The sequence below is a fragment of the Halichondria panicea genome, chromosome 5 (assembly GCF_963675165.1).
Source record: "Halichondria panicea chromosome 5, odHalPani1.1, whole genome shotgun sequence".
NCBI classification, from domain to species: Eukaryota; Metazoa; Porifera; class Demospongiae; order Suberitida; family Halichondriidae; genus Halichondria; species Halichondria panicea.
Genome location: NC_087381.1, coordinates 3,402 through 23,723, shown reverse-complemented (window position 1 = coordinate 23,723; position 20,322 = coordinate 3,402). Strand labels below are relative to the sequence as shown.

Below are 20,322 nucleotides of genomic sequence, written 5' to 3'. Positions count from 1 at the left end.
GTCGATTAGAGGCCGCATGTATAGATCGAGGCTCTTGCGCATGTGCAGAGACAGGTGGAGCTCTAGTGCAGTGATGCAGGGAAACAAGAGATTACAACAACTGACTGCTAGTCTCTCCTCAGAGCTGAGAGGGCTCACAGACACGGAGGACAGTAATGTACTGCTTTTGCGTGTCTTATGCACAGCTATATAATTATTGCATTGCTTTCAGGAGTACTGCTGTGAGGTTGGCCGCAGGGTCCAAACACAAACACCCTCTACTTCACTACTCCTGGAGCAGTACTTCCACCATATTGATGCGGTGAGAGTGTTAGTGTGTGTGTGTAGTACCACCCTTGACTTGCTTCCCTTGTACACAGAGCCCCATCTTGCCTCACTGTGAGCATGTTGTTGTTGGAGGGGGTGCTACCTCTACTCCCCTCCCTTGCCACGTTGTTGGAGAGGGTGCTACCTCTACTCCCCTCCCTTGCCGTGTTGTTGGAGGGGGTGCTACCTCTACTCCCCTCCCCCTACCCTGCTCTGGTCGAGTCTCAGAGACCTCTGTACAGCTCATTATAGATACCATTGAGACCCCCTCACTATGCAGACCTAGCAAGAAGCTCAAGACCACCATAAAGAAGCCACACAAAGCAGTGCCCTCAGGGCGTAAGGTGTTCAGAGAAATGCTCCACAAAGCCAAAGTTCTTAACTCTCGTTTCAAGAACAGCAGACCCCCAAAGTCTCCTCCCCCTGGACACTGTCTACTGGCACAAGAGTGGGCCAAGCAGAGCTTCCATTACAACCCTAGCCATCCTAACAACCATTATCCGAGGGACTTCTTGCTACCCAGTGTACAAACAATATCATGAAAGGATCAACAGACAGTTTAGCAATAAATAACAAATCAACAAAATCACTTGAATCAGCATATTTCACGTTCATTGTTGTACATCATGACTTCATTATTACATATAAAAAGTGTTTAAAAGTGTGATCACATTCACATTATGATTGCTAAGCTCTTGGGATGGGTACACGCTTCATTGGGTAGCCATTCTTCAACAGCTTCTTAACAGCTTTAGACTCACTTCGAGCACTGTCAACAACATTTTGAATAACTGCTCTGTCAGCAGTTGGGAAGAAATGACTCAGACGCGTCAAAGCCTCTCCTATATAGTAACAGGGTTGTCATAGTAACATGTGGTATTAGGGGGACTTACTTGGGGAGATATTTCTCTGAGGGGGTGGTCTGTTGTCTCTTTGTGCCACGCCTCCAGCCTGTGCTTGTGCCATGCCCCCACGACGCATTGAGTTACGAGCTTGACTGAAACGACGCTTGATGGGCTTCCTCCGGCGATAAGTGACTTGCAAGAGAATGATGAGAATGGCTATTCCTACTATGACACCCACTGGAATGTACCAATAGGCAGAGAGCCAGGCGACAATGGTTGTAAGAGTTTCCAGAGTGAAGAGGTCAAGGAGGTCATTTAGTGTGCGCTCATTGTCGACAACCTGACACCTACATAGTGTGTATGTGTGTTTGAGGTGAAAAATAAGGTTGGTGAAATGCGTCAACTGTACACTAGCTCAAACTTCTTATGGTTGGCATCGGAAATTTATGATAGAAAGTGCAAAAATCTCGGAACTACAGTAAACAGACAACACAAAACCATACAGGTATAGACAGATGCCCATCCTTGAGAGCCGAGAATGATGGGTTAAAGAGTCTTTCAAGGTCATGCTGACATAAAGTATAGAACTTATCTTAGACTTGATATCGGCTGCTGTAATACTTCAACTTGGCTGTGTACATTTTGTGTAAACTAAATCTGACCTTGAGGGAGGCTGTCAATGCACAAAACTTAAAATAACCAAGGCCATAACCTCTTCTTAAAATTAGGCACCAGGCATTAGTTAGATAGTAGTGTGTGTGTGTGTGTGTGTGTGTGTGTGTGTGTGTGTGTGTGTGATGTGCTTACACTCGGTTGCTGTCACAATAGCCTGTCAGATTGTTACATGATCTCCCACTATCACGTACTTGGCTCATAACGCCAGGGATATTAGTGGATACGGTAGAGGTGCATACTCCATTGAATACACAGCACACATCACATCTCTCACTCTCCACTAGTGTACACTGACAGTCAGCCAGACCTCCACGTACACACACTGATCCTGAACACACTCCACGCACACAGAAGTTCATGTTGTTATTGCACAGAGCGCTAACTCCATCCCTCTCATCAGGGGGACCACATGTGGCAGTCGTGCCACTAGTAATATAAGGTCAAGAAAATCATCACTAATTATAATATTGAATGGCATGTGTAGTGATTGTATTGTAATAGGATACGTGCAATTGACACTTGTTCCACATTCAGTTACAGCCCTGCATTCCGTTTCATTCCCTCTGAACTGACATTGATCATTGCAGCAGATCTGTGAGGGACTAAGCACATGCACACGATAATGAGAGCTAGTGGGTGTGTGTGTGTGTGTGGTGTGTGTGGTGTGGGTGTGGCTACCTGCATACAGCTCCTTGAGTGAGTGTACAGTTGGTAGTACAGCAGGGATCAGTGGCACAAGTATCACCACAGTCACACTGCTCCCCCTGTTCCATTAGTCCATTACCACAGAAGGTACCAGTAGCTGTACAAATATCAGTAAGTCATGTATCATCATTCATCTAGAGTACATTGTACAGAGACTAGACACATAACATGCAACCACACCACATACCCACTGTTCACACCACATACCCACTGACCACACCACATACCCACTGTTCACACCACATACCCACTGACCACACAACATACCCACTGTACACACCACATACCCACTGACCACACCACATACCCACTGTTCACACCACATACCCACTGTACACACCACATATCCACTGTACACACCACATACCCACTGTACACACCACATACCCACTGTACACACCACATACCCACTGACCACACCACATACCCACTGTACACACCACATACCCACTGTACACACCACATACCCACTGTACACACCACATACCCACTGACCACACCACATACCCACTAACCACACCACATACCCACTGACCACACAGCACTATTTACCATCAAAGCATGATGACCCAGAGCTTTGAAGTACTGGCAGAATGCTTCTTCTTGAACATGGTGAGAAGTTGTTGTTGTTACTCTGAGCTCCATCAGTGGCTTGAGGGAACATAAGGAAGTTTCCATCACCAGATAAACCAGGAGCACACTCGGTGGTACTAGGATCATGCTGCACACAATGCACAGTACACAGTACACACAATGCACAGTACACACAATACACACAAAGAGAGAGTTAAACTTACGGGAGAGCCAAAGTTGTGTCCTATCTCATGAGCTGTGGTGATGACAGTTACAGAGCGAGGTTGTCTGCGTCCAAAGTTGAGCATGGTGACAATGGCAGTATTGAGATAGCGTGGTCCTACATTGAGTGTGACTCTCTCCTCACATATACCCCCACTATTCCCACCAGTAGCTTGTGCCACCCACGCAAGACCAAGCACACCATCACTAAAGTCCCTGTAAGTGAACAACAGAGCCAAACAAAACTCTTCGTGGTTGATCTGGGACCACAAGTCGAGGTATTCACCGACAGCTAGTGATGGATTACTGAATCTATATCCAGGAGTGTTTAGACCCATCACCTCCACACGTGCTATTAGAGGTATGATACCATCAGCAGTGCCATCAGCATCAAAGTCAGTCACTCTGAATATGTCCTGTACTTGTGTTACTATAGTAACCATCTCGCTCATAGCTGCAGCTATGCTCCCACCTCCGATACTCTCCAGGAACAAGTGATCTGCTGCAATCAACATCTGACAAAACCTATTTCCATTAGCTGTCGATGCTCGTGTGTGCCGATCGTTGCCATAGTGACCAGGCTTGTCTCGAGTGGGTCTTGCAGTGGATTGTGTGCGTGAGAGTTTCTCTACGAGCTTTCGTTTAGTTCCACAACCTCCTGCAGTCGGTGGAGTGACATCAGTAGCTCTGTACATGAGAGAATGGAAAGATGGACTCTGCAAGAACTTGTCCGCTGCCTCCACATGATATTCAACACCTTGAGATGTTATAATGCCATCAAACACACCATTGACCAGGTGGCCTTTTACAGAAGAGTGTGCTTCCTCTGTATACCATAAGAGGAGCACATCAACTTATTGTACACTGAATAAGGAAGTGAAACTAACCGTTTAATTTTCCCTTGTAAAATGTGAGTGGCTGTATTGGTTGCCCTAGGTACATAAAGCGTGCCTGAGGGTGAAACACTTCTCGTGATGGCAGCAGCTTGGCACTAAACGTCCTGTAAAAAAGTTAATGCATGTGTGTGTGTGTGTGTGTGGGGGGGGGGGGGGGGGCACACCTATTGAAGGCAGTTAGGTGAAGGTGTGCAATGTCTGCCTCTCTAGTCACTCTTGTGTTAGCCTGAGTGAGTGGCTCGTAGTAAAGGATGGCATCAATGTCAGCTCCAGCCTTAGGTACCTCTATGTACGTATATGTACATAGATAATATTCCACATAATAGCTAATAGCGCTACACACTCACCAGCGGCCCAAGTGGAGGTTGTCAGAGTGAGGAACACAGTCAGTACCAACAGAATCATGACTAGCTATAGATCTCTAGCTAGCTCTGTCTTTACCCTCGATGGCTTTCTCGCCTAGCGCCTTGCTTGCAATGTTATGGTTTGCCAGCCCCTCCCCCTTCCTTACTCTTTGCCAGCCCCTCCCTCTTCCTTACTGCAAGCAGCTTCTCCACTTGATCTAGCTAGCTGTTACTAGCTGCGCTGTAGCTAGCTATAGCTAGCTAGCTATCTATTAATCTAGCTATCTATTAAAGCAGCCAGGCTTTGTAATGGCAGCTACACACGAGGTGCGCGTGTCAGTAGTGCCAGAGGGTACACCAGAGTACAGCGCTACCTATAAAGTGCTGGTTATTGGAGACACAAGTGTCGGCAAGACGGCACTACTGAATAGATTCAATGATGGCTCTTTCCATTCATCACTGGTCTCCACTGTTGGTCAGTACTGATGTCACTTGCATGGTTGTATGTATGCTGGTGTGGTGTTTCAATTGTGTGTTACCATTCTGAAACTGCAATTATTTTCTGTGTACAGGAATTGACCACAAGAACAAAGTGATGAGTGTGGAGGGAGAGAGCATCAAGCTGCAGATATGGTACGCCCACACACCCACACACCCACACACTAACGAGCTGCCTTGCAGGGACACTGCAGGTCAGGAGAGGTTTAGAACACTCACACACGCTTACTTCAGAGGAGCAGACGTGAGCACGTACCACACACACCCCACACTATCGCCCACTCCCCTCACACACACACACAGGGTGCCCTGCTACTCTACGATATCTCTAAGCGTGACACATACCTCAATGTGCAGGACTGGATGGATAGTGTACAGACTCACGCTGTTGGAATACAGGTACCCCCATGCACACTGTAGCTATAATACAGGTACCCCCATGCACACTGTAGCTGTGATACAGGCACCCCCATGCACACTGTAGCTGTGATACAGGTACCCCCATGCACACTGTAGCTGTGATACAGGTACCCCCATGCACACTGTAGCTGTGATACAGGTACCCCCATGCACACTGTAGCTGTGATACAGGTACCCCCATGCACACTGTAGCTATGATACAGGTACCCCCATGCACACTGTAGCTCTGATACAGGTACCCCCATGCACACTGTAGCTGTGATACAGGTACCCCCCATGCACACTGTAGCTGTGATACAGGTACCCCCATGCACACTGTAGCTGTGATACAGGTACCCCCATGCACACTGTAGCTATGATACAGGTACCCCCATGCACACTGTAGCTATGATACAGGTACCCCCATGCACACTGTAGCTATGATACAGGTACTCCCATGCACACTGTAGCTATGATACAGGTACCCCCATGCACACTGTAGCTATGATACAGGTACTCCCATGCACACTGTAGCTATGATACAGGTACCCCCATGCACACTGTAGCTGTGATACAGGTACCCCCATGCACACTATAGTTATGTGTTGTGTGTGTAGGTGGTGATAGTTGGGCACAAGTGCGACCTTGAGGACCAGCGCAGTGTCTCCACAGAGGAGGGAAGCAAGGTGAGCCCCAGCCCTCACTATGTTTACCGCCACTGTGTGAACCTCTGCAGCTTGCAGAGAACTATGAAGCCAATTTCATGGAAGTCAGTGCTAAGACAGGAACCAACTGCAGCCAGGTATGTGTGTGGGCGTGTGTGTGCGTGTGTGTGTGTGTGTACATACAGCTCTAGTGTGTGCTCCCCAGCATTGTATGCTATGATTCCCCTTATGTGCTATATAGGTGTTCACTGTACTTGCAGAGGCAATCAAACAGTTCAAGGACAAGGCAGCCACTCAGGTATAAACTCATTATAAATCCATGTTTTTACTACTGTTCTTAATCTTCAGGAGAGCCCCCAGAGGTCAAAGGTTAATACAGATCCAATTGTGATAGACAAAGAACAACCATCGTCACAAACAAACAAAAATAATGCTTGTTGTTAATATTAGAACCATAATAATTATATTGATTGACTGTTCACTGATTCACTAATTAATTGTCATTACTTCACTATAAGTTTTTAGTCACCACTTGGACTTCTTTTTCTTTGGCTTCTTTTTCATTGATATAGGAGTTGGTTTCACTTTGGGACTTGCTGACTCAGCACCTGCATACATGATGTATGTATGGTGGTAATAATTATGGGAGCTACATGCATGTGCTACATCATGCATGTGCTACATGCATGCATACATGTGGACCCTAACATGCATGCATACATGTATACCCTAACATGCATGCATACATGTATACCCTAACATGCATGCATACATGCATGCATACATGTGGACCCTAACATGCATGCATACATGTGGACCCTAACCACATGCATGTACAGGTTAAAATCAACATTTTGTTATGTACACAATTATGGGCTGGCTATCAACACACAATAGGTCAGAGTACTAGCTATCAACACACAATACACTGTAGATCAGGGTACAGCTAACTTTCTCACCTGTATCAGTGGAGGGCTTTGGTTTGTTAGCATCGAGGGCGGCCATTAGTGAAGCACTGGCAGTAGTGACTCCTTGTGAACCACGGCCTGAACCTATGAAACCTTTCTTCTTGCCTCTCCGGAAATATGACCTCTCTCTCAATGGCAGCCATCTTTCCTTGTCAATAGGGGAGTTGGGGTCAAAGGTTGTGGGGAGTCTTGGTTTGCGCTTCTTCTTGCGTGGTGTCTTGATGAGAGGAGCTTTGCTGTTGTTGTTGGTTTCCTTGACTACCGCACGTCTTGAATGTCTGAAACTAGGCATGTGCTCGAGATTGTCCACGTCCACTGGAGTAGTGATGGTTGAGGGTCCTAGAGATGCACTCAAATCCTCTGCTAGTTTAGGACTGTACCGAGAGTAGGCAGAGATGAGAAGAGCAGTCACCTTAAGAGACAGTGTGGATGAGTATGTGTGTATAGTGTGCATACATGGTGTACCTTGATGTCATGAGGTTTCAATGAGTGGAGCTCCTCCAGTACTTTGGCTGCTTCTGACGGAAGAGAGTGGGTTAGTTTGTAGGTAGCTGCTTCTAACATGAGCTGGTGTAGAGTGGGTCCTCCTACTTCTCTCCAGACACTCAAGGCTTTGTCCAATAACCCATTAGCTGTGTCTGTGTGTCCAAGAGATGAGGCTAGACCCACAGCTCCAGACACTAGTCCAATATGCCTATAACAACAATACACAGTAAACACACACAGTCAGTCCTAGGATACCTTGATAGTTGTGGCATTGCAGTGATAACTTCCAGAGCTCTGTGTGGTTGTCCATCATTCAAGTAGAGCTGAGCCAAGGAGAGACTGACATTCACACCAGGGGACTTGTGTTGTCGCAACACATTAATACCCTCTTGACCACGCCCCCTTCTTGCACACAGTGCTGCTCTAGCTAGTGTGGTTAAGGGGCTGTCGGGAGATGTGGACTCGAGTTGACCAATCAGATCATGGCAAGCGTCTAGTTGGTTAGTTCCAAGTGCAAACAAAGCTCGATTGTAAAGAATACTCAACTTTTGGTTTTGAGTGAGTCGTTTTGAAGATCCTTCAGCGACTAACACTTTCATCTTCTTTTTAGAATCGAACACATCTTTATCACGTCTGAGGGCAATGATGTTGTTGGAGGCTACCACAGTTTGAGACACGTCAGTAGGTCTTGTCTTGAGGACAATGCTGTAATGGTCTAAAGCTTCTTTATACCTCCCTAACATCTGCAGAGCGTAACCTTGTTGTACACTCACTACACACAGCTCTTCTGTAATCTCCTCCTCAGAACATCCCTCCTCTGCTAGAGAGCTCCTTCCCACACCCTCACACTTGTGCAAGCTATCATACGCTTCGTCATAGCAACCACACTCCAACAAACAACAGGCCAAATTAAAGTATTGTTCCATTGTGTTAGGACTCACTCCATTGGGTACACCACCCGTAACCATGGCAGCTAGACGATTAGAGTCACGATCACTACTGAAATCATCACCCACCTCCTGGCACAACGTGTTGTACAGTGCAGCTGCTTCAGAATAGTCTCCTTGCTTGTAGAGTATCTGAGCTCTGAGATCCCTCACACACACACTAGAGGGGAGAGTGAGGAGGAGGTCATGACTCTCTGTCAGTCTATCCAGTCGATACAAACAATACGCCTTCTCAAAATCAACATCCTTGAGTTGCCGGAGGAGCTGCAAGGCATCACTGAACTTGGAGAGATGAATTAAACACGATACTCTAAAGTGGAGAGCATCAGAATCCTCGGGAGCTAGCGAGAGAATGGTTTCCGTCAATTTGAGTCCCTTGCTATATTCACCATCCTCTCCACACACCTAAAGAGAGGGTGTATGTAGTGCTCTTAAAAACTGTACATTATAAGTGTGTAACGTACCTGTAGCTGTGTGAAGAGCTTGGACAAGTTCTGTTCCTTTGTAGCCATCTTGATGATTCAATAGCCCCGCCCACAAATTACCACGTGTCGTGGGCGAACTCAGTAACTACTTAGTTGTGCGCATGTCATGATAGAGCACATGTCATTTGCAGAGAGAGAGCAAGACGAGGTGTACCCTGCCTGCTGTCTCCTTGCACCTCGGTAAGACGAGGTGTACCCTGCCTGCTGTCTCCTTGCACCTCGGTAAGACGAGGTGTACCCTGCCTGCTGTCTCCTTTTGCACCTCGGTAACCTTTTGGTGAGCGCTATATCTAGCAAGGTGGTAGATAGTTGGATATTATATATATAGTGACAGCCTTGTGTTAAAGTAGCTCTGTGTATACTGTCCTTATATTGTTCTCTCATGTCTTACTCACAGATAACTACTCAACGCTGCACAGCACAGGATTCAGCATTCAATCACTCTCATAATTTTATTGTCATTTCATCTTTTATGGGGGACGCCCCACTCTTAATTTTTATCGCTGCTGACGTACGTATATATAAGAGCACTACAAGATACGACAGGAAAGGGTCAGTATAATAATTATGTATTGTCCCATGCACAGTGATGCTTTAATATTATATAGATCTCCAAGCGCATCACTATGAATTATCTGCTGTATTTCATATTTTAATGATGTATTATTATGGATGTATGGATGGTGTTATGATTCTTAGCCTTCCAGCTGGAGGAGATGATCGGCTCTGAGTAGGGTTAGGCTGGGGGATGGACTGGAGTCACTGGACCCACCTCTGAGAGACAAAGGGCCAGTTACTGTATCATGTATGAATATTCTGTTGCTTGTACATTTCGTAGCATTATCAGTAAGTGAATTTAGAGTAGCATCTTGAGCTCCCCTTTCTTCATCACTCAATCTGCAGGCAGTGTATGTGATTTTCTGACAGGAAAGGCTACTCTAAACAGAGGGAATCGGCCACACAAGGTATAGTCTAATAATTATTGTACGGTACTTAGATGATCTTCTCTGTTTTGGGTCAGATGCAATTGCCTTGAATCACTAGCCAGTTTAAAACATTTCTTCTACTCTTGGCTTAAGAAATTGTTATGCCTCGAGGCGTAGCCGCACGAGGGATACGGTAAAGCTGACTGTGTGTGTGTCTGTCTGTCTGTCTCTGTGTGTGTGTATTTCAGCTATAACTGCTCAAACGGTTACAATGCGACGAGCTTCTATAGGCTTCTAGCCACATTCTCTTGGATTTTGATTCGTGCTAAAGCTTCTTTCTCGAGTTATGGCTAGTTTGACTCACATTGAAGGCTGTTGCAGTCTCTTCAGAATCTTTCATAGTATCATCTGTTCGCACAAACTTTCTATTCAACTTATGAGTTAGCCTTGCACTTAAGCGCTAGCTTTTTGTTGGCTACAAGAGTTAGAAAGAGCTGCTAAAGAAGCTAGCTATTTTAGTAGCCATTATTGAACTTGCAGACACACTCGTACCCCTATTTCTGGAAATGCGCATGCGCGCTCAATACCACGTGTAAGAGAATCACTTTGTTGAGGTCCAGGTATAATTACATTATTTTCAATTTGTATTATTCGTTACTGTGTTTAATGTTCATTCAATTGCTAACACCTATTTTGTCAATTTGAAATCATAATTATTGACCTTTCTATAACACTAATACTTTTGAGCAAAAGCAAAAACATGGCGAGAGGCATTAGTACTTGAACACTAGTTGTACCAGTTAACTCCACTTATGCATTGACCTCTACTACCGTGTAGCGGGAAAGTTGGTTATTTGAGCCCTCGAGAAATGTTGTATAGTTGTTCACATTTCAATGCCATAGTTTTGCATGTGAAATATTGGTGCGTGGTGTATTACATGAAGTGTGAAGTGTGTTATAAGTTTGTACAGAGAGGACTCCCATGGTGGCAATGATCTGATGATGGCTCTGATGGACCAATGCAGGAGAAGTTATTCTGTATAATTATTACACTAAATTAATGTATGCCACTGTTTGGATCGGTTTCTGTTCTGCTCAGCTTCTTCCTCCAACTTGCTTACGCAGGCTAAGCTTATTCTTAGTTCATTCTTAGTTCATTCTTAGTTTCTTCTATAGTCTAGTATTATTATCGGTTTGGTTGTTTATGTTTTTCACCTGGTCATACGGAATCACGTCATTATTATTATTAACAGTGTGCAGACCACACCTCTATCCACACATTGTATCTGCACATCCTGTATATATGGGGCCACACCCCCACTCACTGTACTGATATGTGGTCACACCCCCATACATGGTAACCCTCTTGACCACACCTCCACTCATGCATTGTGTCGTACATGCTGTGTTTTTGTGTACAGTACACACATCATCCGTGTCTTTATCCCCACACCTAGTCGGAGGGAGCAGCAAGTTCTACTAAGAGCCAGCATCACCAACTAACCAACACACTACAAGACCTACCTACTACCAGCTAGGACAGCACACCACCCGGGACAGACTCTACTATACCATGTAATACGCCTTTGTATTACGATCATGATACAATTTGCTGCCCTCCCTCGCCCATGGATTGAATAATTATGGACGAGACTGACACACAATAATAGACACCAAAGGGCCAGTTACTGTATCATGTACGAATATTCTGTTGCTTGTACATTTCGTAACATTATCAGTAATTGACTGTAGAGTAGCTCCCCTTTCTTCATCACTCAATGCAGGCAGTGTATGTGATTTTCTGACAGGAAAGGCTACTCTAAACAGAGGGAGTCGGCCACACAAGGTATAGTCTAATAATTATTGTACGGTACTCTCTGTTTTGGGTCAGATGCAATTGACTAGCCAGTTTAAAACATTTCTTCTACTCTTGGCTTAAGAAATTGTATTTTATTATTGTACCAGTATTAGGTAGTTAACTCCACTTATGCATTGACCTCTACTACTGTGTAGCGGGAAAGTTCATTATTTGAGCCCTCGAGAAATGCTGTATAGTTGTTCTCATTTCAATGCCAGGAAACCATAGCTTTGCATGGTGCGTGGGAGTGTCTTCTATTTTTATTACATGAAGTGTGAAGTGTGTTGTAAGTTTGTACAGACCCATGGTCTGATGATGGCTCCACTGCTCTGATGGACCAATGCAGGAGAAGTTATTCTGTATGATTATTACACTAAATTAATGTATGCCACTGTTTGGATCGGTTTCTGTTCTGCTCAGCTTCTTCCTCCAACTTGCTTACGCAGGCTAAGCTTATTCTTAATTAGTTCATTCTATAGTCTAGTATTATTGTCGGTTTGGTTGTTTTATGTTTTTCACCTGGTCATACGGAATCACTTCATTATTATCAGTGCAGACCACACCTCTATCCACACATTGTACCTGCACATCCTGTATATATGGGGCCACACCCCCACTCACTGTACTGATATGTGGTCACACCCCCATACATGGTAACCCTCTTGACCACACCTCCACTCATGCATTGTGTCGTACATGCTGTGTTTTTATGTACAGTACACACATCATCCGTGTCTTTATCCCCACACCTAGTCGGAGGGAGCAGCAAGTTCTACTAAGAGCCAGCATCACCAACTAACCAACACACTACAAGACCTACCTACTACCAGCTAGGACAGCACACCACCCGGGACTTAATACGCCTTTGTATTACGATCATGATACAATTTGCTGCCCTCCCTCACCCATGGATTGAATGATTATGGACACTCGCAGGACAACTAAGAGACTGACACACAATAATAGACACCAAAGGTCCAGTTACTGTATCATGTACGAATATTCTGTTGCTTGTACATTTCGCAACATTATCAGTAATTGACTGTAGAGTAGCATCTTGAGCTCCCCTTTCTTCATCACTCAATCTGCAGGCAGTGTATGTTATTTTCTGACAGGAAAGGCTACTCTAAACAGAGGGAGTCGGCCACACAAGGTATAGTCTAATAATTATTGTACGGTACTCTCTGTTTTGGGTCAGATGCAATTGACTAGCCAGTTTAAAACATTTCTTCTACTCTTGGCTTAAGAAGTTGTATTTTATTATTGTACCAGTATTAGGTAGTTAACTCCACTTATGCATTGACCTCTACTACTGTGTAGCGTAAAAGTTCGTTATTTGAGCCCTCGAGAAATGTTGTATAGTTGTTCATATTTCAATGCCAGGAAACCATAGCTTTGCATGGTGCGTGGGAGTTTCTTCCATTTATATTACATGAAGTGTGTTGTAAGTTTGTATAGAGAGGACTCCCATGGTGGCAATGATCTGATGATGGCTCCACTGCTCTGATGGACCAATGCAGGAGAAGTTATTCTGTATAATTATTACACTAAATTAATGTATGCCACTGTTTGGATCGGTTTCTGTTCTGCTCAGCTTCTTCCTTCAACTTGCTTACGCAGGCTAAGCTTATTCTTAATTAGTTCATTCTTAGTTCATTCTATAGTCTAGTATTATTGTCGGTTTGGTTGTTTTATGTTTTTCACCTGGTCATATGGAATCACTTCATTATTATCAGTGCAGACCACACCTCTATCCACACATTGTACCTGCACATCCTGTATATATGGGGCCACACCCCCACTCACTGTACTGATATGTGGTCACACCCCCATACATGGTAACCCTCTTGACCACACCTCCACCCATGCATTGTGTCGTACATGCTGTGTTTTTGTGTACAGTACACATCATCCGTGTCTTTATCCCCACACCTAGTCGGAGGGAGCAGCAAGTTCTACTAAGAGCCAGCATCACCAACTAACCAACACTACAAGACCTACCTACTACCAGCTAGGACAGCACACCACCCGGGACAGACTCTACTATACCATGTAATACGCCTTTTTATTATGATCATGATACAATTTGCTGCCCTCCCTTGCCCATGGATTGAATAAACAACTAAGAGACTGACACACAATAATAGACACCTAACTGCATTTTTGCCATTAATATAATAAAAATAATTTTGCCATTAATTAATCATTAATTATAGTGGAATCATGCATGCCTGCATGATAGTAGTCTCATGAATGAGTCGCCCTTTGTCCCAAAGAATAGCCCCGCCCACTTACTATGAGTGCTGCGCTTTAAATATGCTTGTAGCTGTGTACGTGTATGGCAGCATGATGGCTACTCTATCCCTCTCTCTGCAACGGAGGGAGTACCACCATACAATGGACCAACCAACCACTCCATCATCCTGCCACTTGAACAGGAGGAGAGAGTGCTACCTATTCCAGTGGGTAAGTTACTGTGTGTTAATATTATTATTAAATAGCTTTGAGCTTGTGTGCATGGATTATCTTTGTATCTAGGTTAGTACTGATTAGAGCGTTGTACAGTTGGGATCATGCCTCAGGGTGATGTAGAGCCTGTGCTAGGCCCTGCCTTAGGGACTAGCTGTGACTCTGTTGACCTGTTGTATGATCAGCAAGTCGAGCGTCTTGAGCGATCCTTACCTTTGGGAAAACTTGACAGTATAGCCTCTGTTCGATTTCTAGATTCCTTGTTTTTGGGATTCTGCCATCGCGTTGCGGTATCGGTAGCCCTGAAGGCATGGGATTTAGAAATCGGAACAGAGCAATACTGCCCAGTGGGGGCGCAATGATACTTAATGGTGATTGGACAGGAATGAGGCAGAATAGCTACGTTGTCATGACCCGATCGTACCGAGCATGCCACATGTCCTGGCACAGGTTCTATGTTGTTCTGAGACATGATACCTAACTGTTTACTGTTTACCTTGTTCTGTACTCTCTAGGGGTGTACAGTAATTAGGGTGGTACAACCACCAAGGCGAGTGTATGCTGTGTGGTGTATGGGTGACTATTCTATCCCTCTCTCTCTCTTCATGTGCAACGGAGGGAGTACCACCATAGAATGGACCAACCAACCACTCCATCATCCTGCCACTTGAACAGGAGGAGACCTCCTACCTATTCCAGTGGGTAAGTTACTGTGTGTTAATTATAAAATAACTTTGAGCTTGTGTGCATGGCAGGTGGCCCATTATCTTTGTATCTAGGTTAGTACTGATTAGAGCTTTGTACAGTTGGGATCATGCCTCAGAGTGATGTAGAGCCTGTGCTAGGCCCTGCCTTAGGGACTAGCTGTGACCCTGTTGACCTGTTGTATGATCAGCAAGTCGAGCGTCTTGAGCGATCCTTACCTTTGGGAAAACTTGACAGTATAGCCTCTGTTCGATTTCTAGATTCCTTGCTTTTGGGATCCTGCCATCGCGTTGCGGTATCGGTAGCCCTGAAGGCATGGGATTTAGAAATCGGAACAGAGCAATACTGCCCAGTGGGGGAGCAATGACACTTACTGGTGATTGGACAGGAATGAAGCAGATTAGCTACGTTGTCATGACCCGATCGTACCGAGCATGCCACATGTCCTGGCACAGGTTTTATATTGTTCTGAGACATGATACCTAACTGTTTACTGTTTACCTTGTTCTGTACTCTCTAGGGGTGTACAGTAATTAGGGTGGTACGAGTGTATGCTGTGCTTATGCTTGTAGCTGTGTGGTGTATGGGTGACTATTCTATCCCTCTCTCTCTCTCTCTTCATGTGCAACGGAGGGAGTACCACCATAGAATGGACCAACCAACCACTCCATCATCCTGCCACTTGAACAGGAGGAGACCTCCATTGAGTGCTACCTATTCCAGTGGGTAAGGTTAATTATAAAATAACTTTGAGCTTGTGTGCATGGCAGGTGGCCCATTATCTTTGTATCTAGGTTAGTACTGATTAGAGCTTTGTACAGTTGGGATCATGCCTCAGGGTGATGTAGAGCCTGTGCTAGGCCCTGCCTTAGGGACTAGCTGTGACCCTGTTGACCTGTTGTATGATCAGCAAGTCGAGCGTCTTGAGCGATCCTTACCTTTGGGAAAACTTGACAGTATAGCCTCTGTTTGATTTCTAGATTCCTTGCTTTTGGGATCCTGCCATCGCGTTGCGGTATCGGTAGCCCTGAAGGCAGGGGATTTAGAAATCGGAACAGAGCAATACTGCCCAGTGGGGGCGCAATGACACTTACTGGTGATTGGACAGGAATGAAACAGAATAGCTACGTTGTCATGACCCGATCGTACCGAGCATGCCACATGTCCTGGCACAGGATTTATATTGTTCTGAGACATGATACCTAACTGTTTACTGTTTACCTTGTTCTGTACTGGTGTACAGTAATTAGGGTGGTACGAGTGTATGCTGTGCTTATGCTTGTAGCTGTGTGGTGTATGGGTGACTATTCTATCCCTCTCTCTCTCTCTTCATGTGCAACGGAGGGAGTACCACATAGAATGGACCAACCAACCACTCCATCATCCTGCCACTTGAACAGGAGGAGACCTCCATTGACTATTCCAGTGGGTAAGGTTAATTATAAAATAACTTTGAGCTTGTGTGCATGGCAGGTGGCCCATTATCTTTGTATCTAGGTTTGTATCTAGGTTAGTACTGATTAGAGCTTTGTACAGTTGGGATCATGCCTCAGGGTGATGTAGAGCCTGTGCTAGGCCCTGCCTTAGGGACTAGCTGTGACCCTGTTGACCTGTTGTATGATCAGCAAGTCAAGCGTCTTGAGCGATCCTTACCTTTGGGAAAACTTGACAGTATAGCCTCTGTTCGATTTCTAGATTCCTTGCTTTTGGGATCCTGCCATCGCGTTGCGGTATCGGTAGCCCTGAAGGCATGGGATTTAGAAATCGGAACAGAGCAATACTGCCCAGTGGGGGCGCAATGACACTTACTGGTGATTGGACAGGAATGAGGCAGAATAGCTACGTTGTCATGACCCGATCGTACCGAGCATGCCACATGTCCTGGCACAGGTTCTATATTGTTCTGAGACATGATACCTAACTGTTTACTGTTTACCTTGTTCTGTACTCTCTAGGGGTGTACAGTAATTAGGGTGGTACAACCAAGGCGAGTGTATGCTGTGCTTATGCTTGTAGCTGTGTGGTGTATGGGTGACTATTCTATCCCTCTCTCTCTCTTCATGTGCAACGGAGGGAGTACCACCATACAATGGATCAACCAACCACTCCATCATCTGAACAGGAGGAAACCTCCATTGAGTGCTACCTATTCCAGTGGGTAAGTTACTGTGTGTTAATTATAAAATAGCTTTGAGCTTGTGTGCATGGCAGGTGGCCCATTATCTTTGTATCTAGGTTAGTACTGATTAGAGCTTTGTACAGTTGGGATCATGCCTCAGGGTGATGTAGAGCCTGTGCTAGGCCCTGCCTTAGGGACTAGCTGTGACCCTGGGATTTATAAATCGGAACAGGGCGCAATGACACTTACTGGTGATTGGACAGCAGAATAGCTACATGATCGTACCGAGCATGCCACATGTCCTTCTATGTTGTTCTGAGACATGATACCTTACTGTTCACTGTTTACCTTGTTCTGTACTCTCTAGGGGTGTACAGTAATTAGGGTGGAACAACCAAAGCGAGTGTATGCTAATTCATTATGAACTTGTGCCGCAATTTCAATGATTTATACAGCAATTTAGTACATTAATCTTTATTAGTCATCTGAATGTGTTGACAGTTATGAACCTTTAAACTCTTGTAATATGGAATGTAATGTACTACCAAATAAGGTAATGCTGGAGAAACCTTGCCAAGACTCTGTAATATGGAATGTGATGTACTACCATGTAAGGTAATGCTGGAGAAACCTTAGTGAGAACGATTTTAGTTTAACTAGCAACCCAGCAGTCTAGCTCATTATTCAGCCTCTTCTACCTCTGCTCTACCTCAAGTTCTCTTCTACCTTCTCTATACTCTACTGAGGAACCCAGCAGCCTCTATGTCCATCAGATCTCCTCTACCTAACCCAGTACTGCTCCAAGCTATAAGGTTTGTAGAGCTTTGTGTTAGCTAGCACTGGCTTTGTGTTAGCTTAATTGCCTGATCGAAGTAGCTTGTGTCAGGTCAGTGTCTAAGTGTTGGTATAGCTGCCTACCAGCTTCAATCCTACCAATGTCAGCTTCCCAATGTCAGCTTCAAGCCTCCTACAGCTCTTTAGCTTGTAGCTTGTGTGTATGTAAGCCGCCTGCTATGGCAGCTTTTTATTTTTTGTCGCGGCCTCAAATCGAGACTGGTAGTAATTAGCCTCGATTCTTCTCCTGGCGCGTGTATTAAGTTCAAAAACAGCTCAACACTTTTTTTTAGGTAAATAAAATTGTTAAGTTAAATCAGTATTTTTTTTCTTACAGACAAGAGCATCAGAATATTAAGAGACATCAAAGACGCCAAGTATCAAGAAACACCAAGTATCAAGAGGAGACTCCAGGCCAAACGTTAGTCGTAAATAGTGTGATTATGTTTTTGCTCATTCGAGACAATTAAAAAAGAAGGAGGTAAAACATATCATGCTGTACATACAATTAAGATGACTAGCATCATTATAGTGTGCAATAATTTATTTGCTGGTTTTGCCTGCTATCTAAAAAAATTAGGCAAGCCCGTGTTTAAATAGTGTGCAATATTTCATTTGCTGGTTTAGCCAGCTTCTGACGGGGAGCCTTGCACGCCCTAATCTAAAAAAAATTAGGCAAAAAGGGAGAGCAAATAGTGTGCAATATTTCATTTGCTGGTTTAGCCAGCTTCTGACGGGGAGCCTTGCACGCCCTAATCTAAAAAAATTAGGCAAAAAGGGAGAGCCCGTATTTAAATAGTGTGCAATATTTCATTTGCTGGTTTAGCCAGCTTCTGACGGGGAGCCTTGCACGCCCTAATCTAAAAAAAATTAGGCAAAAAGGGAGAGCAAATAGTGTGCAATATTTCATTTGCTGGTTTAGCCAGCTTCTGACGGGGAGCCTTGCACGCCCTAATCTAAAAAAATTAGGCAAAAAGGGAGAGTCCGTATTTAAAATAGTGTGCAATATTTCATTTGCTGGTTTAGCCAGCTTCTGACGGGGAGCCTTGCACGCCCTAATCTAAAAAAATTAGGCAAAAAGGGAGAGCCCGTATTTAAATAGTGTGCAATATTTCATTTGCTGGTTTAGCCAGCTTCTGACGGGGAGCCTTGCACGCCCTAATCTAAAAAAAATTAGGCAAAAAGGGAGAGCAAATAGTGTGCAATATTTCATTTGCTGGTTTAGCCAGCTTCTGACGGGGAGCCTTGCACGCCCTAATCTAAAAAAATTAGGCAAAAAGGGAGAGCCCGTATTTAAATAGTGTGCAATATTTCATTTGCTGGTTTAGCCAGCTTCTGACGGGGAGCCTTGCACGCCCTAATCTAAAAAAATTAGGCAAAAAGGGAGAGTCCGTATTTAAAATAGTGTGCAATATTTCATTTGCTGGTTTAGCCAGCTTCTGACGGGGAGCCTTGCACGCCCTAATCTAAAAAAATTAGGCAAAAAGGGAGAGCCCGTATTTAAATAGTGTGCAATATTTCATTTGCTGGTTTAGCCAGCTTCTGACGGGGAGCCTTGCACGCCCTAATCTAAAAAAAATTAGGCAAAAAGGGAGAGCAAATAGTGTGCAATATTTCATTTGCTGGTTTAGCCAGCTTCTGACGGGGAGCCTTGCACGCCCTAATCTAAAAAAATTAGGCAAAAAGGGAGAGCCCGTATTTAAATAGTGTGCAATATTTCATTTGCTGGTTTAGCCAGCTTCTGACGGGGAGCCTTGCACGCCCTAATCTAAAAAAATTAGGCAAAAAGGGAGAGCCCGTATTTAAATAGTGTGCAATATTTCATTTGCTGGTTTAGCCAGCTTCTGACGGGGAGCCTTGCACGCCCTAATCTAAAAAAATTAGGCAAAAAGGGAGAGCCCGTATTTAAATAGTGTGCAATATTTCATTTGCTGGTTTAGCCAGCTTCTGACGGGGAGCCTTGCACGCCCTAATCTAAAAAAATTAGGCAAAAAGGGAGAGCCCGTATTTAAATAGTGTGCAATATTTCATTTGCTGGTTTAGCCAGCTTCTGACGGGGAGCCTTGCACGCCCTAATCTAAAAAAATTAGGCAAAAAGGGAGAGCCCGTATTTAAATAGTGTGCAATATTTCATTTGCTGGTTTAGCCAGCTTCTGACGGGGAGCCTTGCACGCCCTAATCTAAAAAAATTAGGCAAAAAGGGAGAGCAAATAGTGTGCAATATTTCATTTGCTGGTTTAGCCAGCTTCTGACAGGGAGCCTTACAATAAATTAGTGGTTTTGCTTAGTGCATTGTTTGTTTTAGTGAAGAAAAAAGTGCAGTAAAACATGAAGAGAAAAGAAAAAAGTGGTTTTGCTTATAAGCTTAAGTAGTGCTTGATGATGAAAAGACAAAAG

General features: G+C 44.5%; 4 protein-coding genes and 2 long non-coding RNA genes across 16 annotated transcripts; 4 read left to right on the top strand and 2 right to left on the bottom strand.

Moving 5' to 3' along the window:
* Positions 1-71: 71 nt before the first annotated feature.
* LOC135336275 (uncharacterized) lies at positions 72-848 on the top strand. Its single transcript, XM_064532032.1, has 3 exons — positions 72-157; positions 212-301; positions 360-848. Exons 1-3 carry the CDS (start codon positions 74-76, stop codon positions 846-848), a joined length of 663 nt encoding a protein of 220 aa, XP_064388102.1. The 5' UTR covers positions 72-73.
* LOC135336268 (disintegrin and metalloproteinase domain-containing protein 10-like) lies at positions 843-4,717 on the bottom strand. The gene is made up of 10 exons (XM_064532023.1): positions 4,570-4,717; positions 4,387-4,507; positions 4,214-4,326; positions 3,329-4,152; positions 3,084-3,252; positions 2,505-2,628; positions 2,333-2,428; positions 1,959-2,252; positions 1,200-1,498; positions 843-1,148 (listed from the first exon to the last, which is right to left on the bottom strand). The coding sequence occupies exons 1-10, from the start codon at positions 4,625-4,627 to the stop codon at positions 994-996; spliced, it is 2,253 nt and encodes a 750-aa protein (XP_064388093.1). The 5' UTR covers positions 4,628-4,717; the 3' UTR covers positions 843-993.
* A 28-nt stretch (positions 4,718-4,745) lies between these two features.
* LOC135336274 (uncharacterized) lies at positions 4,746-6,717 on the top strand. The gene is made up of 8 exons (XM_064532031.1): positions 4,746-5,041; positions 5,139-5,199; positions 5,248-5,308; positions 5,368-5,463; positions 6,081-6,149; positions 6,200-6,265; positions 6,370-6,426; positions 6,477-6,717. The coding sequence occupies exons 1-8, from the start codon at positions 4,876-4,878 to the stop codon at positions 6,570-6,572; spliced, it is 672 nt and encodes a 223-aa protein (XP_064388101.1). The 5' UTR covers positions 4,746-4,875; the 3' UTR covers positions 6,573-6,717.
* LOC135336269 (signal recognition particle subunit SRP72-like) lies at positions 6,499-9,112 on the bottom strand. Its single transcript, XM_064532024.1, has 5 exons — positions 8,994-9,112; positions 7,838-8,934; positions 7,562-7,790; positions 7,088-7,508; positions 6,499-6,736 (listed from the first exon to the last, which is right to left on the bottom strand). The coding sequence occupies exons 1-5, from the start codon at positions 9,039-9,041 to the stop codon at positions 6,654-6,656; spliced, it is 1,878 nt and encodes a 625-aa protein (XP_064388094.1). The 5' UTR covers positions 9,042-9,112; the 3' UTR covers positions 6,499-6,653.
* Positions 9,113-9,116: 4 nt separating this feature from the next.
* On the top strand, positions 9,117-14,008 carry LOC135336278 (uncharacterized). 11 transcript variants are annotated; one of them, XR_010394829.1, is made up of 6 exons: positions 9,117-9,291; positions 9,412-9,819; positions 9,918-9,979; positions 10,912-12,773; positions 12,890-12,951; positions 13,248-14,008. It is a non-coding gene; the product is annotated as an uncharacterized LOC135336278 (long non-coding RNA). The 11 variants fall into 11 exon arrangements; XR_010394823.1 differs by having other exon boundaries at positions 9,118-9,291; positions 9,412-9,566; positions 9,722-9,819; positions 12,890-14,008; XR_010394825.1 differs by having other exon boundaries at positions 9,118-9,291; positions 9,412-9,566; positions 9,714-9,802; positions 12,890-14,008.
* A 2,830-nt stretch (positions 14,009-16,838) lies between these two features.
* LOC135336725 (uncharacterized) lies at positions 16,839-18,294 on the top strand. Its single transcript, XR_010394915.1, has 2 exons — positions 16,839-17,130; positions 18,263-18,294. It is a non-coding gene; the product is annotated as an uncharacterized LOC135336725 (long non-coding RNA).
* The last annotated feature ends 2,028 nt before the right edge of the window (positions 18,295-20,322 follow it).

Bases quoted from the DNA above. Each gene is read 5' to 3' on its own strand.
- LOC135336268 (XM_064532023.1), bottom strand. From the start codon at position 4,627: ATGATTCTGTTGGTACTGACTGTGTTCCTCACTCTGACAACCTCCACT. The intron at 4,153-4,213 runs GTTAGTTTCACT...TATGGTATACAG, and splicing joins TTACAAGGGAAAATTAAACG to AGGAAGCACACTCTTCTGTA. The intron at 1,149-1,199 runs GTAAGTCCCCCT...GTTACTATATAG, and splicing joins TCAGAGAAATATCTCCCCAA to GAGAGGCTTTGACGCGTCTG.
- LOC135336269 (XM_064532024.1), bottom strand. From the start codon at position 9,041: ATGGCTACAAAGGAACAGAACTTGTCCAAGCTCTTCACACAGCTACAG. The intron at 7,509-7,561 runs GTACACCATGTA...CTGTCTCTTAAG, and splicing joins TGAAACCTCATGACATCAAG to GTGACTGCTCTTCTCATCTC. The intron at 6,737-7,087 runs GTGAGAAAGTTA...TCATGTATGCAG, and splicing joins AAAGCCCTCCACTGATACAG to GTGCTGAGTCAGCAAGTCCC.
- LOC135336275 (XM_064532032.1), top strand. From the start codon at position 74: ATGCAGGGAAACAAGAGATTACAACAACTGACTGCTAGTCTCTCCTCA. The intron at 158-211 runs GTACTGCTTTTG...CATTGCTTTCAG, and splicing joins CAGACACGGAGGACAGTAAT to GAGTACTGCTGTGAGGTTGG. The intron at 302-359 runs GTGAGAGTGTTA...CCTTGTACACAG, and splicing joins ACTTCCACCATATTGATGCG to AGCCCCATCTTGCCTCACTG.
- LOC135336274 (XM_064532031.1), top strand. From the start codon at position 4,876: ATGGCAGCTACACACGAGGTGCGCGTGTCAGTAGTGCCAGAGGGTACA. The intron at 5,200-5,247 runs GTACGCCCACAC...GCTGCCTTGCAG, and splicing joins AGCATCAAGCTGCAGATATG to GGACACTGCAGGTCAGGAGA. The intron at 5,309-5,367 runs GTGAGCACGTAC...ACACACACACAG, and splicing joins CTTACTTCAGAGGAGCAGAC to GGTGCCCTGCTACTCTACGA.